Source organism: Physella acuta, unplaced genomic scaffold, assembly GCF_028476545.2.
Source record: "Physella acuta isolate Inbredline_101_S28 unplaced genomic scaffold, ASM2847654v3 ptg000916l, whole genome shotgun sequence".
In the NCBI taxonomy this organism is placed as follows: domain Eukaryota; kingdom Metazoa; phylum Mollusca; class Gastropoda; family Physidae; genus Physella; species Physella acuta.
In genome coordinates, this window is record NW_026732433.1 from 329432 (window position 1) to 347483 (window position 18052).

An 18052-nucleotide genomic window follows, 5' to 3' on the forward strand; every position below is an offset into this window, starting at 1 on the left:
CATCACGTCTTTATTAAACTACATTACATTACATTTACTCTACTAAATTTTGATTCTGTTTCTCCTGCACTAGATAACTGTGGTATTTTTTAAAATAATATTTTAACTCATGTGATTTTTGAAAATAATTAACACATTTTTCCACGTTGATGTTACCAACACAATAGTTTTAGAGTTATTCCAAAGCAAAAAAAAAAAAAAAAAAAATTGAATTTTTTTTTTTTTTATGAAAATAAAAGTGACCAAAACGCATTTTTGTCATTTTCAATTATTTTTTTACCTTAGAAAGACTCATTTTAGATGACTGAAAAAATTGGGCATATATATTACAAACTTTGCAGCAACTTTACCAATTTCTACACTTCTATGTTATTTAGCTTAAAAAATATGGGTTCTCAAAAATGGCACTTTTTGAAAATCAGTTTTTTACCAAATTTTGCTTTTTTAAAAATCGCATAACTTTTTTATTTATTGAGATATTTTTATAAAATTTGTGGCATAGACCTTACAATTAAAAGTTCTTTCATGACATACTCACTCCAGAAGTCTGCAATCAATAGTTAATTTCAGTTTGGACTACCTACTTGGATGAAAAGTTTGGCAGCAATTGTTGTTGTAAGGTGGAAGCTTAAACTTAAATGATTTGTCTACAATCGACATTTTTTTATACTGGCTATCTAGTTTGCTGTTAATTAAAAAAATAAACTAATTCACCATTATGACTATTTCGTTTGTATGGTAAATTGAGCTTTAAAATTTAAATGGGAGAGGGAATAGCTATACTGGTAAGGGGTCATCCATAAATGACGTCACGCTTTTTTTTTACGATTTTTACCTCCCCCTCCGTCACACGTCGTCTTAAAAAACCAGACCCCCCTTCAAAATTGCTGTTGAATTGTTCTTAAAACATCGATATTTTTCCAAAATCTAGTCAGAACTCTGTCAACATAGAGTATTTTAATCAATTACAATTTATTAAACCTATTTTCTAAAACGCGAAATAACTGCTAAAACTCGCGCAAAAGTGTGACGTCACACCATCTGAACCCCCTCATTACACACCGTCACAAAATTACGGACCCCCTCCCCCTTCGAGTGTGACGTTATGGACGACCCCTAGCCTGGTCTAGGGTCAATGAAAATATTTGTTTTCTTTTGTAAACCGTGAATGTCAATATTTTAATAATCGTTTAGCTTAAATTTAAAAAAATATAATTTTTAAGTAGGTTTACACAAAACATACAACTCCTCCCCCCCCCCCCCCCCCCACCCAATCAATACAGATAGTTATTAGCTATTAACTAAAAACAGAAACGTGGCAAAATATAAATATGTAGGTCCCTATAAATTATACAAATATAATTTAACATACTATACACACATTTTAAATTACAAATGATATAATAAATATAAATAAAACTGATCCTCTAGACACCAAGTAGCTCATTTGTCCAGACAAAGCTATTTTGTTCATACAACTATAAGCTGATTTTTTTTTTACCACCAAGCACAATACAACTATCATGTATCAATAGTGTTTTTTTGTCTTTTTTTTTCTCTGGGAAGGGGTTGGCGGGAACTTGATATTCATCTGTCTGGCACAAAATGACGTCACAACTCAGCATACTCTGTCAAAATTGCAAGTTTTGTTTTTTAATACAGCGATTTCTGAACAACAAACTGATCTTACTAGACATATGACGCAAATTGTATTGCTGCTTGCAAAAATGTTTTTCAAATGTGAAAAAGTAGTTAAATTTCATTTTCAAATCCTCTTGAAATACAAATTGTGCCTTCACACTCTCGGACTTCCTTCTCTACCCTCAGAATGTGACGTCAGTTACGGATGATCAGCAAGAATAAAAAGGGTAGTAATTACATAGGCCTAAGGGGGGGGGGGGTCTTCCATAAATGACGTCACACTCGTAGGGTGGCGGGGGTCCGTAATTTTGGACGGGCTGGTAAAGCTCATGATTGCTAATCCTAATAGTCTTGAGTTCGAACTCTCTTCTAGGAGAAATAACTCAAACAACTGCTACCTTGTATTTTGTTCTTGGATGGAAAAATGCCATGGAAGCAAATAAATAGATTTTGTAGACCTAAATAAAGATAGATCTACATTTAACTACATTGTAACATTAGGATTAGGCTAATAAAAACGGTAGTGAATCCAGAAATTTTTAAAATACAGTTTGCGAAATTGCGATCGACGCTTTACAACTACTTTAGACAGAATATTTCTATAAAGATCTAGATTCTAAGTCTAGATCTAGATTTTTTTTTTTTATTGTTGCTCAGTTTAACATGTTATTAATATTATGAAGGTTTTTAATAGACCATACTTTAGCCATACCTTTAAAAATTAATCAGGCAGTTACTTTAACTTCCGGGTTAAACATGGTTGTCAACAATATTTTTAAAGTATTTTATTTAGTTACTTAGTCTGTGCTTATAATATATTATGTACTAATAATAATAAATAATAATGCTCTAGTTAAATGGATAGGATAATATTTATTATTTTTATTAAATTATTCACGTTCACCTCCAGTTGAGCGTATATATTCGAAGTGACTACTCGGAAAAAGATTTTTCGCCCCAACGTCCTCGCCTAGTCGGCAAAAGATAGTTCTACGCATGCGCAGTGACCTATGGCTGGGGTTAGGGATAGTTATAGGCAGTATGGGTTTAGGCTTAGGGATGGGGTTAGAACTAGGGTTCTGCGGTTGTAAACACGCATGCGCAGTACCATCAAAAACATCGCCGTGAAGGCAAGTTGTAGTTTCTCTCCATTGCGCATGTGTACCTTTTTCTGGCTAGCATCAACCTTTTATATTAGGCCAAGGCCTATAAACTTTTAATATTAATAAAGTATAATTTAATAAATAATAGGCCTAGGACTATGTAGGCCTATAGCCTAGGCCCTAAAAATAATAAATAATTATATTAGGCCTAAATTATTAGGCTAATAAATAAATTAATATTATAATATTATATTATATTAAATATATAGGCCTATAGTATTATAGACTTATTGCATATATGATATATCGGAATAATATCGGCATATTATATAATTTTATAAACACCAGCGAAACACAAAAATGTTAGGAAATGTCTTGGCCTATTTTTAATAAATATTTACTTAGGGGTCATCCATAAATGACGTCACGCTTTTTTTGACGACTGTTACCTCCCCCCTCCCCTCCGTCACACATCGTCACAAAAAGCCAGACCCCCCCCCCCCCTAAAATGACGTCACACCTCAGCCTACATCCCCTCTCAAAATTGCAGTTGAATTTTCCCGAAAACATCGATATTTTTGCAAAATCTTGTCTGAACTCTGTCAAAATAGAGTATTTTAATAAATTCCTTATGCAATTTATCAAATTCAAAACAGTTTTCTAAAATGCGAAATAACGTCTAAAATTCGTTTTCTAACATTGCTTTTTTATAATGTAAAAGTGTGACGTCGCACCATCTGAACCCCTCCCCCTCATCACACACCATCACAAAATTACGGCCCCCCCCCTTCCACCTACGAGTGTGACGTCATTTATGGATGACCCCTTAGGCTATGTTTTTTAGTTTTTGATAATTTAAAGTTACTTTTGTCAAACCTTAAAAACTTAAAAAAAATTTTTTTTAAAATTTGAAATGAAAGATTAAATGTGCTCTATTTAGATCCAGATTTTGATCTAGCTGTTTTTGGTTTATTTCTTGAAAATATGTTTATATCAGTTAAAATTTCATGGCAATGGTCAAGTACAAAACTCATAATCGCAAATGGTTTCACACCAAAATCGACTTTTTTATTTTATATACTGTATATAGAGAAAAATCGCACACTCCCTTAGCGCCGCCCTTGCGAAATTAAAAATTTTTTTTTTTTACAGAACCCTTCCCTAAAGTGTTATAATGAACTCCCCAAAATTTCATGCCTATCGGATGAACGGTGTCAAATCAAAACCGACTTTTATTTTTATAATCTGTATATAGAGAAAAAACAAATCGTGCCCTAGGGGGGCGCCACTCCTACGAATTTGAAAATGTTTTTTGAGCAAAAACCTCCCCAGGAGTATTCTCAACATCTTACCAAAGTTTCATGGCGATCGTGAGAATGGTGTCAGTGCAGTTCACTTTTATTATTTTTATATACCGTATATAGAGAAAAATCGCACCCTCCCGTGGCGCCGCCCTTGCGAATTTGAATTTTTTTTTCGCAGAAACCACCCCAGGAATATTCACAACAACTTCCCAAAGTTTCACGGGGATGTGATGAGAGGTGTAGTAATGCATAACAGACAAACACACATACATTGCTTTTTATATATATAGATTGCTTGATTATGTTGTTTTAATTTATATACTTTTTTAACAATATTGTTATTTCAGGCCTTTAATTTGGTATTAGCCTGTGTTAAAAATTAAGTGTTTGTATTTTAGGTAAGTGTTATGCCTACTCCAGTTTGAAGATGAGGTAAAGACTTTGACTATGGAGGGATTGTCCAGCGAGGAGAATAGCTTTTGTGTAGCAGCGGAGGATATGATAGATACTAATCTGTTAGATAGGACAAGTCATACAGTGCCGAAATCTCTGTTGCTTGAACAATGTTCTGCTGCTGATATAGAGATGGCCTTATCAGAGGTGAAACAACTTGGTACAGAGGATAACGGTAATTAATTAATATAATTAATTTCTGGATAAAAATTTAGTATATTGTATTAATCATGTAACACTTCAATGTATATTCCTTTTTCCTTTTAGTGCTTTTCATGCAAACTAAACAGTCTTTTAAATGTAAATTTAGATCACTTATAGTTAAATAAAAATGCAGAGTAATTGTAGGTCGACCTTTGGGCTGATTGTTAACATCCTCTAAATGTTTGTGCATTTATTATTTATTTATTTACGTTCAAGGTTATGAATATATCAAAATAAAGGTTAAGCACTTAATAACCATATTATTTTGATGTCAGGTATTTGTATGAGAGCAATAACTATTAACATATTAAAAAAAAACTTGAGCAATGGGAGCAAACTCAGGAGGTTAAAAAAGGAATGAGCAGTGCTTATGAGTTAGAAATGGGTAGTTAAATGTTTAATTATTTTACATCAATATTTTTCTCATTTTGGAATTTCATAATAAATAATGAATCAAGTTCATTTTAAATTTAATTTTTTTAAACAGAACTTTTAACAGTTTCACAACCAATGGAACACAATTACTTTATGTAAGGCTCAATGGTGGAAAGTATATTTTAAATAAAAATCAATAGGAATACATGTTTTACCTTAATAATTTAATTAATCATAGTTAAGCGTATTTACTGCAATTTTTCAGTTCCTGTTGTAACTCTTTTTCTTACACTGATACTATTGATTAGATTTATTATGGCCAAATTATAATTGAATGATTTATATTGAAATTATTTACCATAGATTATTCTTTTGTCTTGTTAAATCCACAGAACGAAATCCCAAGGCCTTGAGGTTGGAAAATATGATACTTTACTTGACTGTTTTATGGAACTTACTGATCCTGTACTGAATGGATATATTGTACGAAGCATGCAGATCTCCACTGTGAAAAGTGCTAATTTTAAGTGCAGACAAATAGCACAGAAACTAGATCTTTTTGACATAAATAATTTATTAGTTTTTCAAAGGTTTCGTAATGCTATTGTTAAACTTTTAAAAAATGTCCAGCTTTTGAGAAAACAGCTTAAAACAAACTGGAGCAGGCTTGTGGAGTGTCTCAATACACCTTTTACTTTCAATATTGTGGGTAGAGTAAAAAGTACTGTAACAAGTGTAATACCAACTGAGGATTTAATTACCAGTAATCTAGAGCTTGTTGTGGTACAAGTAAATACATCTGGTAAGGAGATTTCTTCTACTCAAGAAGATGATACTAGTGTGTCAGAGGAGGGTATGAGGAATACTAGTCCATTAGGTGTGCCAGGTTTTTCTTCTGCTGATAAACAAATGACAGATGAGAAAAGTAAACGTAGCATTAGAGCTAAACATAGGCTTTGGTTAAAAACAAACAGTTGTTCTAGGTGTCATATGAGTAATCAAGCACTGCTCAAGAGTAAAAACAAAATCAGAGACCTTAGAAAAATATGTCGCACTCAGCAGTCACCTAAAATAGAAAGTTTACAACAAGCCTTAACCAACAAATCCATGGAGGTTGAGAAGCTTAAATTAAAGATTAAATCCTTAGAAATCAAGTTAAAGTACAAGTTAAAATCTGAATCAAAAAGTGATTTAACACTTTCTTTTTTGGAAAAGGAGAAGGGTGAACAGCCCACAACTTCTACACAGGAAGAATTAAGAGTATTAAAAATAATGCATACTAAGCTGCAAAATAAAATGCAATTATTTAAAGAAATAAATGAGAAAAATTTGCTGGCTTTCTCCACAAAGCTGAAATCTAATCACATTGAAATAGAGCAGCTGAAGGCGGAGATAAAAAAGCTGGTAGAAGAAAACAACACATTGAACGATAAGCTTTCCACAGAGTTAATTTTTCAACCTTTTGATTCAACAGAATAAGCCAATCGGTCCATGTTTTGCAATGTTGAGTTCTGATGAGTGTTTTTCTGTTACTTAAATGATATAATCTCAAAAAAACAGACCATTGTAGCCATGCATGAAAAATAAAAGTATTAAAAATTGTATTTACATATTTGCCAAATAGTTTAAATAAAGTAAAAGAAAAGGCAGTTTGTACTTGCTTACCATTTGACAATCAAACTGACAATTTTTTATTATTTTGAAGTAAATAAACTGACAGCACCAGTAGTTAAGCACATAAGTTATAAAATTTAACACGAGTTTTGAATCAGAAAAAAAAAAAAGATTATTCTGATTATTTTTCAGGTTCATTAATATGACTTTATTGGTATGTATGGCAAATGGATTTTTAAAATGCGAAGTGGGGAAGAATACTTTTGATATTAAATACTTTAAAAATGTGTACTGTATTTATTATTACTGTTTGAAAGGATGGCATGACCCATGATGCACTATCCTTTGTTTGCAATAATTTTAGGGAAAAATTATTTTCCTCGACAATATATAATATATAAATAAAGTGAGAAAGTTCATATTTGTATAAGGTAAATAGCTTATAACTTGTCAAAGAAAATAATATAATGAAAGCTACTGGGTGACTGGAAAACTGAGTTTATTTCACAATTTTATTTTACTTTTCTTGTAAATAATGTGTAGGGGCCTATAATGTAATAAATTATTTTTGTACAATACACTTTTTGTTACTTTTTTGTTCTTTGTTAAAATATCTTAAAAAAATTTCTTATGCAATTTTCTTAAAGCAATTTTAAAGCAGTTTTTTTGTCATCCTCCATCTAAAATATACAAATTAAATAGTGAAGAAGGTGCTATTCTAAACCTGCAAGTACGAGTACCCTTAAAATAAAGCATGACTTGCAATTTGGCATGGACTCAATGTGACTGTCATATTGTAGATCTATATCATCATTAACAGTTGCCGAACAAAAGATGAAAGCCATCGTTATCCATAGTACTGACACTGACTGCTTCATTAACAAACAGTGATGTAGGATACAAACGCCGACCACAAAGATATGTTGTAAAATTAACAAAACGTTGTGTACAAACACAGACCACAAGACAAGTGCTTCATCAATGAACAGTCAGAGTACAATCCCCGAGCTATGTGCCTTCATTAACCATCAGTGAGGTACAAACACTGATCACAAAAATGTGTTCTTCATATGGCTGGTAGGCGCATTTATTAACTAACAGTAACAGCTTAGTACAAATGCCTACCAAAAGTGTGTTGCCTACAATCACTAACCAACATTAGCCAACACTTTAACGCCCACCACAAGAAAAGCGCATCCATTTCACTCTTCTCATTATTTTATTTATCCATCACTGGCTGTTCTTGCTTGCTTTATTTAATTTTATTTTAATTTTCCAAAAAGGCGTATCACAAATGATCACAGATAGAGCGGTCGCCCTCCCTCTCTCTCAGTGTTTCTTTCAGACTTTTTCTCCGGGGGGGGGGGGGGGGGTCAACATTTTTCGGGGGGGGGGGGGGGGCGGACACAGGAGATGCCTGGAAGCAGCTCTCTCTCTCTCTCTCCCTGCACCTCACTTTACTTATACAGTGAAATCAAATCAAAATATCTAAATTTAATTTGTTTGATGATTTTCTAGTACCATGGCCACAGAGGTGTAGCGAGGGGGGGGGGGAAGGTGTACATATGTCCCCGGGCGCCAACCCCAGGGTGCGCCAAAATGGGTTGGAAAGAAAAAATTAAAAGCTCATTTTAGCTGCAGTTTTGCAGTATAAATAGAAAAAATATATGGGGGGGGGGGGGCGCCAAATTTAAAGTTTGACCTCGGGCGCCGGGAAGGGTTGCTACGCCTCTGCATAGCCATGTACACTTTATTTACTCGCCTTGAAATAACAATTGATTAGGAATTATAAATTCTGACAGATGCTAGACTAGATCTATAGGCTAATACTAATATACAGCAGTGGAGTAGGCAGGGGTTAGGGGGATACAACCCCCCCCCATGGACCCCTCTGTAAAAAAGTGTTACTGTCATAATACCACTGTTATTTATTTAAATCTATTTCTGAATCAGTATATATGTATAATAGAATATGAATGTTTAGAACAGTCATCTAAAAACTGTTGCTATGTTCACTCTGAGTTGGCTATTTCCTCACCACCACAATTGTGTAGAGTGACATTAATATCACACCTAGGTATACGCTGGGTAGGATACCTGACCTAAAGTGGCTGGACAGGGGTGAATGAAGTTTAACGCCCCCCCCCCCCCCCCCCAAACTGATATGTTAAGTACATTACGAAGACGCGCAATGAGGTACCAAAGTACCATGCCGCCAGAATCATAGTTTTTGAAACATGTAAAGCTCTGTAACTATTGTTTTTGCAATTACAAGTAAAGAGGTGTGTGATCAATAGTGATCTAACCCATACCATATCATTATGTTGAATTTTTATAAAAACTTTTATTATGCTGTAATATTTTATCATTATTCATTTATGATGACAATATATATAATTCTGATTGTAGACAACATATTTTTGTAAAAACGATAGTGTTAAGCTATTATATTACATACTAAAGTAATTATTGATCTTTTTGACATTTACATTTAAATTTGTAGAAATATGCATAGTTATATTAAGAGGGTGATTTTTCCCCTATTTCGTTTGTCTTAGGGGTCATCCATAAATGACGTCACGCATTTTTTGACAATTTTTACCTCCCCCCTCCCCTCCGTCACTCGTCGTCACAAAAAGCCAGACCTCCCCCCTAAAATGACGTCACACCTCAGCCTACAACCCCCCTCAAAATTTCTCTTAAAACATCGATATTTTTCCAAAATCTTGTCAGGACTCAGTGTTCTAAAACTCGTTTTCTAAAATTTCCTTTTTTAATGCAATAAAGAGACATCACACCATCTGAGCCCCCCCCCCCTCCCCCTCATCACACACCGTCACAAAATTACGGACCCCCCTCCCCAATACGAGTGTGACGTCATTTATGGACGACCCTTATATATATATATATATATATATATATATATATATATATATATATATATATATATATATATATATATATTGCTGGAAAAAAATTGACCTCCCTTCTCTCCCCCCCCCCCCCCCATGAGACGATCCTGGCTACACCATTATATAGATCGATCGATCTAGTTTGTTTATTTAGTTCGGGCATAAAGATGTACGCAATCAAAAAATTGACCTGGCAACAACTTTTACTTCCGGGTCAAACATGGCTCCCTTCGATACCTTTCTTAACAGAAGCACTTCACGTACCAATAAAACTAGCAAATAACAATAACTTGTGCAGGTCTAAGATCTCGTGGTATGAAAATAGTAAATACGGCTGTTTCGTTTGTACTACATTACATAGGCCCTAACTAACTACTAAAGTTTATAAATCTACAGATCACAATATATATAGTCATTCAATTTCAATGTAATTTGAATTTCATACTAATTTCTACTGTAGACTACTGTGAATTTTCAATGGAGGCGAGCGAGTTGACGAGATTCCTTCCATAATGTTGTTGACATGGAATAAAAACGTCCTTTTTAGATTTAGACCGTAAAAAAAAATAAAAAATAAAAACTTAAGCCTAAAATTAATTTAGAAATTTTATATTTTTAGAATAAATGCTATAAAAGTTGCAAATCCAGAGAACTTGAAAATAATTTGTTGAGTTTAAGGCTACATTTCTATTTATTTTCATCAAGCCTAAGTTATAACCGGATGTTTTACTTTCGTAAGACAAATATTGATTGGCTGTACAGTAACTTAGTGATCGATAACTATTTGTTTACAAAACTTTGCAGATCAAGTTTTTAAATAACAATGCAAATTTAAAACCCCATGACCTAGTTTTCTATTTTTAGCTTACAATGTGTACAATAAAATCAATGGCGGCCTATCGAATAACAGGATGCCATTGTTTATGTCGCCATTACACGTGAAAACCAAATTGTTTTTGCTTTTTTTAAATTTTTATTTAGTTACCGAAAATATTATAAACATCAAATACATCCAATCTTTAGTAAAGTCCGAAAAAAACCAGACATACAGGATTTTATAACCATATTAATTGTAACTACGCTGTGCAAGATTTTTAAATTAATTTATACTCTTTTCTCGCTGGTGTCCATTTGGTGAGTAAAAAACCCAAAATCAACATATTTAATCATGCAATTTAGAGCTGAAATTTAGTTGTTAATGTGCCAGATCGGTGGCGCCGTGATGTAGATAAATATTTGCTATTATCATTAATCGCTTTCAGTATCAGACAATGTAAAACGGGAGCTAATTCATTCATAATATTATTAGGCCTATGTATTATATATACTACTAACTAGGCTATAATAGATGAAATACAACTCAAATCTTCGTATCCAATAAATTTTATTCTTCGATTCTGATTGCAAGATTTAACATGTTTAAAAATGGCGAATTTCTACAAGTACGCTTAAGAAGTCCAGAAGTGGTCGTACCTCATTGAAACGTCAAAATGATTATTTAGAATCTAGGGCCTATTAATTAATTATTTATTAGGCCTAATTAATGATTAGCCTGGGCCTAAGTGATTTAATAAATTTGATTTTATGATCTCGTTTAGACAGACTAAGCTGAGTGAGACCTAGTCTCACTTTCTAGAATCTAGACTGAAAGACTCACAATCACTGTGCAGTCTTCGTGTGAGTTACGATACTAATAATAATAATATGTTGTTGCGCCATCCAGTGACATGAGTAGTAGTAGTATCACTATCCTAATGAGTGTGACTGAGAAAATATTTTGATGAAAATTCATTTTGTGTTGAATAAAAAAATTTATATTATGCATAGTCCGACTTATAATAACTTTTTATCATCATTCCTGTGGAGCATCCACACCTCACCATCGTACTCGTTTTTAGGTGATTTCTTCAAAATTGGGTCCATTATTACTTAAAATAACATTATGCTAAAAAAAAACACTCACTACTAAGCATGTGACCAGCTTTTAATACTTTTATAATTTAATTTCAATCTATGACCATGACAAACTATTAAATGCACATCTCTTATGAAAAAGTGAAAGAAATTAAGCTAGACACATGTGATTCTAAGTCTTAATTAACTGAATATATTATAGATTTGCAGTACTGGCTACCTAAAGTAGTTGACAACTATATTAGAATCCTTACTTTTAACATTTAAGTACTTGATGCAATAGAAGATTTATGCCATTGGTGTCACTTATAAGTGCTTCCAAAATGATGGTGGGATTTAATAACAGTAAAATATAAAACTGATAAACAAATAGCCTTGTTAATTAGTACTCATTAGGCCTACAGTTTTAAAATCTACTGATTAGGCCTACTAAATTCTAAATCTAGTTTTTATAATTTTAATAATTAATTACAATAGGAATATGTGTTGGAAAAATTTTTGATCACATGGTTTGTAACTTGCTAATTTACATTTCAGGACTGAAAATAAATCAATTGTTAGGTCCACTTCTGTTTGAACATTCTGAAAATGTCTCTCTACAATCAGTCAACAAGTGCTATAGAGATATCTTCTGATGAGGAAGGAAACCTTATTGTAGCTTTGGAGGGTAAGATAAATACCAGGCCTTATAGGGTAGGCCTCTTGAGCTTATAAACAAAAAATATTTACATACCGGTATGTTAGTAATCTGTAAATAATAATAATCAGGCATTTCTTCTATAAACTGTATATTGTATTATAAAGAATATATAAGGTATTTGATGTGACTATTTAAATATGCGATTAAGTACCATGATATATTATTAAGCAATTTCTTTTATACTCACTAATAATTACAATGAATCTTTAGAAAGAAATATCTTTTACTACTTTTAAAACATATTGTTTCATTAATTTTTATTCAACAGATACTTCAACTGTTTCAAAAACTGTGGTGTCCAACTGCTCTAAGTAAGTGTATATGAAAAACTAGCGTGCCTGTCCCCGCACGTTGCTGGGGGCTGGAAAAAGTGTGACGAAATATATTAGGAGGGTTTCATCAATGTGTTACCAATCCTATATTCTTAGACCGTGTTTTCTAAAACCGATTTATTTAAATGTAAACAATACCCATGCTACATTTATTGGATCATATTGTCTGGGCAGGGGTTTAGCTAAACTGTATGAAAGCCTTGAGTGTATGTTAATCTCTCTCAGTAACATAGAGGTAGAACATATTTTGACTACTGTCCAAGTGTCAGGGACTTAGCAAGGCACTATCAGGAGCCCCCAGTTACACTAACGTGTCTTGAGTATATAGCCTTACTAAAAAAAAATTAATGTAGGCACCATAGTGCTCAAGGGGAGCCCAGGGTGTTTTGGGACACGCAATCACCAGGAAGCTGGCAGATGATAATGTGGTCAGCACTATGCCCTTCCGCCTTTACTTTCCCTCACGTGATTTAGGTACCCATCAGAGTTGGGTGGACTTAGGGACGTTCCACTAACGTGAACCCGGATTCGAACTCGAAACTATCGGGTTAGCAGTCTAGAGCTATAACTGTACACAGAAAAGAATCATATGGCGTCCTGCAGGGAAGTTGAAATTTTTTTGCTGTAGATACCTCCCTAGGGGTATTCTCAACAACTTTCCAAAGTTTCATGGCGATTGGATGAAAGTAAGGTGTGGTAAGGCATAAAAGGAAACAAACACACAAACGTACTTTCATTTATATATATATATAGATAGATTTTAAAATGTCCTTTTAAAATTTTGTATTTAAGGGTTAATTCATGAAGTCATAGCTATACATCATTTATTTTTATTATTGAATTTGTAAGGCTAAATCGCTGTCATGTTGTCTATACTGACAAAAATTCTTTGTCTCTTTTAATACACAGAAGTGAACCAGGTAGCTTTATGGAGGAAAAACTTAATACTTTAATTGACAGTTATTCCAAGTGTACTGGTCCTCCATTGAATGGAAATATTGTGTATAGAATGCAACCCTCCAATGTGGCACTGTTTAAGAGGTGTATGCAAACAGCATTTACTACTAGTAAACTTGATACAGATTCTGTAGAACGGTTTGATAATGCTGTTTTGAAGCTCCAGAAAGAAGTCCAATATTTAGCAAAGAACAGTAGTGACTGGCCCAGACTTGTAGAACTTTTAAATATGCCTTTTACTTTCAACAAATCAGGAAAATTATCAAGCACTTTAACTGTAACAGCAGTTGAGGCATGGAATAATCAAGGAGTTGAACTCAATGAAGAGTATGGAAATACGTCCACCATGGAAGGATCTAGTAATAATAAACCCAGTGTGGAAATATCTTCTAAAGGGATAAGTCAGTCTGATGTGTATATGTGTACAGATGAAACTATTCCTGGTGTTGTTGTTGTGGCATCTGCTAAAAAGGGAAATGAGCCTAGTGTGGCAGAGAAGGTTGGGATAAACACCAAGAGTAAGATTTTAATAAAAACCAGCTGTTGTTCCAGGTGTTTTTTGAGCAGCAGAGAGCTGCATCAAACCCGGAAGACAGTCAGATTGCTTAAAAACGCATGCCGCGCTCTAAAACTACCTCTAATAGGACGTCTGGAACAAACTGTGAAGAGCAAATCCATAGAGATCCAGGAGCTTACAAATAAGCTAAAGAAAAGTTTGGCAGAGGAGAAAAACAAGAATGAACTGGCTGTTGTAAGTGCCCGTAAAAATGTAAGACATTTTAAAAAATTGCATTCAAAATTGAAATGTTCAATGCAGACATTTGGAGAAGACAGTAAGAAGACTATGCTTGAGTTGGAAAACAAAAAAAAAGAGAATGAAACTGAAATAGAAAATCTAAAGGCGGAAATAGCCAAAATAGTGGCAGAGAATAGAGTGATAGAAAAAGAAACAGATACATATATCGATAAGCTCCATTCTGCGTTAAATTCTTGATTTTTAAGGTGGGTATAGGTGTATAATATTAGCTCAGTTAGTCATCAAGATTAACATTGTTATTTGTCTGAAAGTGTATATTTGTTCTGTTTTTCGCATGAACAAATTATTCAGTTATTTTTTTCAACCTGATGTTAATGGATTAAATAATTACAGATGTAAATTGAAATCTATTGTGCTTAAGTTCATTAAGAAATGTGTTCTGTATTTGAAGATGTATGGCAGTAGCTCTCTTAATTTATACATACCTCACTTTTAGGGGAAGTAGAAAAGTGTCACATTGACCAGAAAATAAGTTCTTTCCTATAATAAGGCAATAACAATAACTATAATGAAATTAACTATTGAGGGATATGAATGGCTACACAGTGGGATTTACTGTCCAGTGAGACAGCTTATAGTAAAAGAACATCATATTAAATAAGCAGTGGTGGTCATTGAAAGATATGTTTTTTGTTAATGTCGCATACAGGAGCTTGTAAATGAATGCTGTAGAAAATGTAGATTACTTCTGACTCCTGTAAATTTTGTCTATAGGTTGTTTTAAATATGTATATCAGTGTTTCTTAAAATTTTAGAGGTACCGAACACAAACAGCTTCATATTTGCATTCACCAAACCTTCTTAATAGGAAATAAAAATATGATATTTTCGAATTCAAACATAGTTATATTTGTATTTCCCATCTCCATATAGCTTAATAAGGTAGTGTTCTCTTAGCTTTGTTGGTGCAAGAATTACTCAAACCTGACATTGCAATTCATGCAGTTTGAACATTGACTTTCATCAGGTTCTGTTAAACATATGAATTCATATTGTACATATTAGTCCAACGTCTTTCTGTTTTTGCTCAACATTATTAGTATGAAGGGATTAAACTATGTAATAATAATCATTAAAAAAGTTTTTAAAAACCCACGTTTTCTGATTGAACTAAAAAGTAGAAAATAAACGCTATACATCACAATAATGCAAGCGATCACTCTACTATAAGCGATGATAAACGTGGGGCGCCGAAGTAAAAGTTATATTACTATTGATTAGATAATACTATTGACTTTTATTAGGGAGCTTGTAGAGAGTCAACAGTATTAGAAACTGTAAGAAAATCACGGCGCCCCACGTTTTTGATCGCTTATAGTAGAGTGATCGCTTGCATTATTGTGATGTATAGCGTTTATTTTCTACTTTTTAGTTCAATCAGAAAACGTGGGTTTTTTAAAACTTTTTTAATGATTATTATTTTCTACTTTTTAGTCTTTGTTTGTTTGCATTAAAATCTTGCTATCGATTTTATCTTTTCACTTTTTTTGGGTAAACGAAGACAACTCGTAAAAAGACAACTCGTAAAAAGACAACTCGTAAAAAACACGTTGTGTGAATACGTTACTGACTAGAACACATAGATTTGAACCCGTGTCGAGTGGGATAGCAATCGTGTGCCCAACCACTCGACCATATCGTCTCCCCCAAACTGGCCTACCTCGTGTAAGTTTAAACTCGGTTCAAACTAAATTATCTGTCCCTAAGCCTGTGGCGAAGTGGGATCGTTCGCTTCACTGCGCGCGAGGTACGCGTCGCTCCAGTAAGTTTAAACTCGGTTCAAGCTAAATTCTCTGCCCCTAAGCCTGTGGCGACATGTGATCGTTCGCTTCACTGCGCGCGAGGTACGCGTCGCTGGTTTTTTTTCTAATGGCTAGCAGAGGAGAATTATATATATAGATTATATAGCGGTCTAAAATGCTCAATAAAATGTTTCCATTGATCAATTTAGTAATAATAACAATTGAATATTCAATGGTCATCCAAAAGAAAGCTTCCCTGAAAATTTCAGCGCGCTAGCTAACTGGGAAGTGCCAGAAATTTCGATCGCAAGATTTGATTGGAAAGACAAACACACAAACAGAGAAAGCAAGTTAAAGAAAACGTGGGAAAAAGAAATCACAAGATGTACCATCACGACAGTTGACTACTGGCCACGGTAAAGAAAAAAAGTATCTTCTTCACAGTATGTATACACACAATTAACTCACGCCTGTATAGGGGGCGTTGGTGTATGTGTGTGGTGACAGGAAGGACTCCACGCTATTGAAATATGATAATGATATGTTACTGGTATTTTGGTGTATTGAATGGTTTGAGAGTATGATTGGAATGTGAATTAATAAAATATGTTGAATGTGACGATGCAAGGAAGGATGTGACGTGCGAGAATAGGTTTTGGTTGTTAGGGGAAATAGTTGAAGTTAGTCTTGGTCATGTCGTGTGAGGGTCTGTAGGTCTTCGTCATGTCTTCGTTAATGTATTCGTGTCTATTATATGTAATTAAAAAGATGAAAATGAATAATGCCGTCCTGCGACACTTTAAATTTTATCGTTTGTGTACGTGGTATTTCAAGTCCTTCGAACCCGTCCAGATCTCACATCATAACATATGATGGATGCAGCGGGTCTGTTGAATCTGATTGCTAGGTGTACAACTACGCCAGTCAATACTGATCAACTTTTGAGATGATCTCCTCGACACCTGATATATGAACGTCTTGATCTACACCAGGGGTCTCCAAACTACGACCCGCGGGTCGGATGCGGCCCCCGAGGTCCTCTCATACGGCCCGCGGAGATCATTTTATCTATGTAAAAAAAAAATGTTGGAGGTGGCTGAGGAACTTTGCCCAGAAAATTCAAAACAATCTGAAAATGTAGCTTTGGGTGCAGATACCAATGCCCGCCTTGTTGAAAACTTTGTGACTTAAATAGCGAAAAATGCAAGCAAGCTTCGCAATTTTCAATTGCAATGGATGAGACGCTGGAAAGCTGTTTCACTTCTCAATTGCTTGTATTCATTAGAGGTGTTGATGAAGACATGAACATAACACAACATATTTTTCTGAACCTAAAACTACTAGATAGGGAAATCTAATTTCTGATCTATACACCCAACTTAAGGCCTTCAGATCCAAACTTGTCAAGTGCAGGCCAAAACCTTAACACACTTTCAGCAGTGCAAGGTCTTCATTTGCATGCGAGATAATAAAAAAACTCCAGTTGCAGTTTCAGCAGCGGTTTTCTGACGGATTCAAAGGCAGAAGAGACGAGACTAATTCAAAATCAAAACCCATTTGAAGCAAATGTGGCCAGTTGCCCATATTAACTGCAGCTGGTGATCATCGAATAGCAGGAAAATGACCTCCTTAGAGACAAGTTCAGAGAAGGGTGGGTGGGTTTTTATACGTTTTTTTTTAAAATATGTTTTTGCCCAAGAAAGACTTTCCTAACATTAAAACTATTGAATCAAAGTACCTTTTTTTTTTAATTTTGGAACAACATACCTGTGTGAACAAACATTTTCCGACAGTGTTTCTTTCGTAATATTTTTCTCCTGGGGGGGGGGGGGGGGGGAGAGGGAGGAGACTTGTAATTTGTATATATTTCAATATAAATATGTTTTGTTAGGGGGGGAGGGAGGGGGTCCGCCACACCAGAGATATCCTTGGAAGAAACTCTGGCCCCCGAACCGATATTTAATAGTTAATACGGCCCTCGGTC

General features: G+C 34.2%; 2 protein-coding genes across 4 annotated transcripts; both read left to right on the forward strand.

The window, feature by feature from the left end:
• The first annotated feature begins 2368 nt into the window (after positions 1-2368).
• LOC131953331 (uncharacterized) lies at positions 2369-7272 on the forward strand. Of its 2 annotated transcripts, none has more exons than XM_059316477.1 (4): positions 2369-2400; positions 4447-4676; positions 5193-5235; positions 5473-7272. In XM_059316477.1, the coding sequence occupies exons 2-4, from the start codon at positions 4496-4498 to the stop codon at positions 6557-6559; spliced, it is 1311 nt and encodes a 436-aa protein (XP_059172460.1). In that variant the 5' UTR covers positions 2369-2400; positions 4447-4495; the 3' UTR covers positions 6560-7272. The 2 variants fall into 2 exon arrangements, with proteins under 2 accessions (XP_059172460.1, XP_059172459.1); XM_059316476.1 differs by lacking the exon at positions 2369-2400 and adding an exon at positions 2576-2771.
• Positions 7273-9817: 2545 nt separating this feature from the next.
• On the forward strand, positions 9818-14672 carry LOC131953305 (uncharacterized). 2 transcript variants are annotated; one of them, XM_059316442.1, is made up of 4 exons: positions 9818-9919; positions 12058-12187; positions 12489-12531; positions 13462-14672. In XM_059316442.1, exons 2-4 carry the CDS (start codon positions 12109-12111, stop codon positions 14501-14503), a joined length of 1164 nt encoding a protein of 387 aa, XP_059172425.1. In that variant the 5' UTR covers positions 9818-9919; positions 12058-12108; the 3' UTR covers positions 14504-14672. The 2 variants fall into 2 exon arrangements, with proteins under 2 accessions (XP_059172425.1, XP_059172426.1); XM_059316443.1 differs by having other exon boundaries at positions 9818-9904.
• The last annotated feature ends 3380 nt before the right edge of the window (positions 14673-18052 follow it).

Bases quoted from the DNA above. Each gene is read 5' to 3' on its own strand.
- LOC131953331 (XM_059316477.1), top strand. From the start codon at position 4,496: ATGGAGGGATTGTCCAGCGAGGAGAATAGCTTTTGTGTAGCAGCGGAG. The intron at 4,677-5,192 runs GTAATTAATTAA...TTTTTTAAACAG, and splicing joins ACTTGGTACAGAGGATAACG to AACTTTTAACAGTTTCACAA. The intron at 5,236-5,472 runs GTAAGGCTCAAT...TTAAATCCACAG, and splicing joins ATGGAACACAATTACTTTAT to AACGAAATCCCAAGGCCTTG.
- LOC131953305 (XM_059316442.1), top strand. From the start codon at position 12,109: ATGTCTCTCTACAATCAGTCAACAAGTGCTATAGAGATATCTTCTGAT. The intron at 12,188-12,488 runs GTAAGATAAATA...TTTATTCAACAG, and splicing joins CCTTATTGTAGCTTTGGAGG to ATACTTCAACTGTTTCAAAA. The intron at 12,532-13,461 runs GTAAGTGTATAT...TTTAATACACAG, and splicing joins GTGGTGTCCAACTGCTCTAA to AAGTGAACCAGGTAGCTTTA.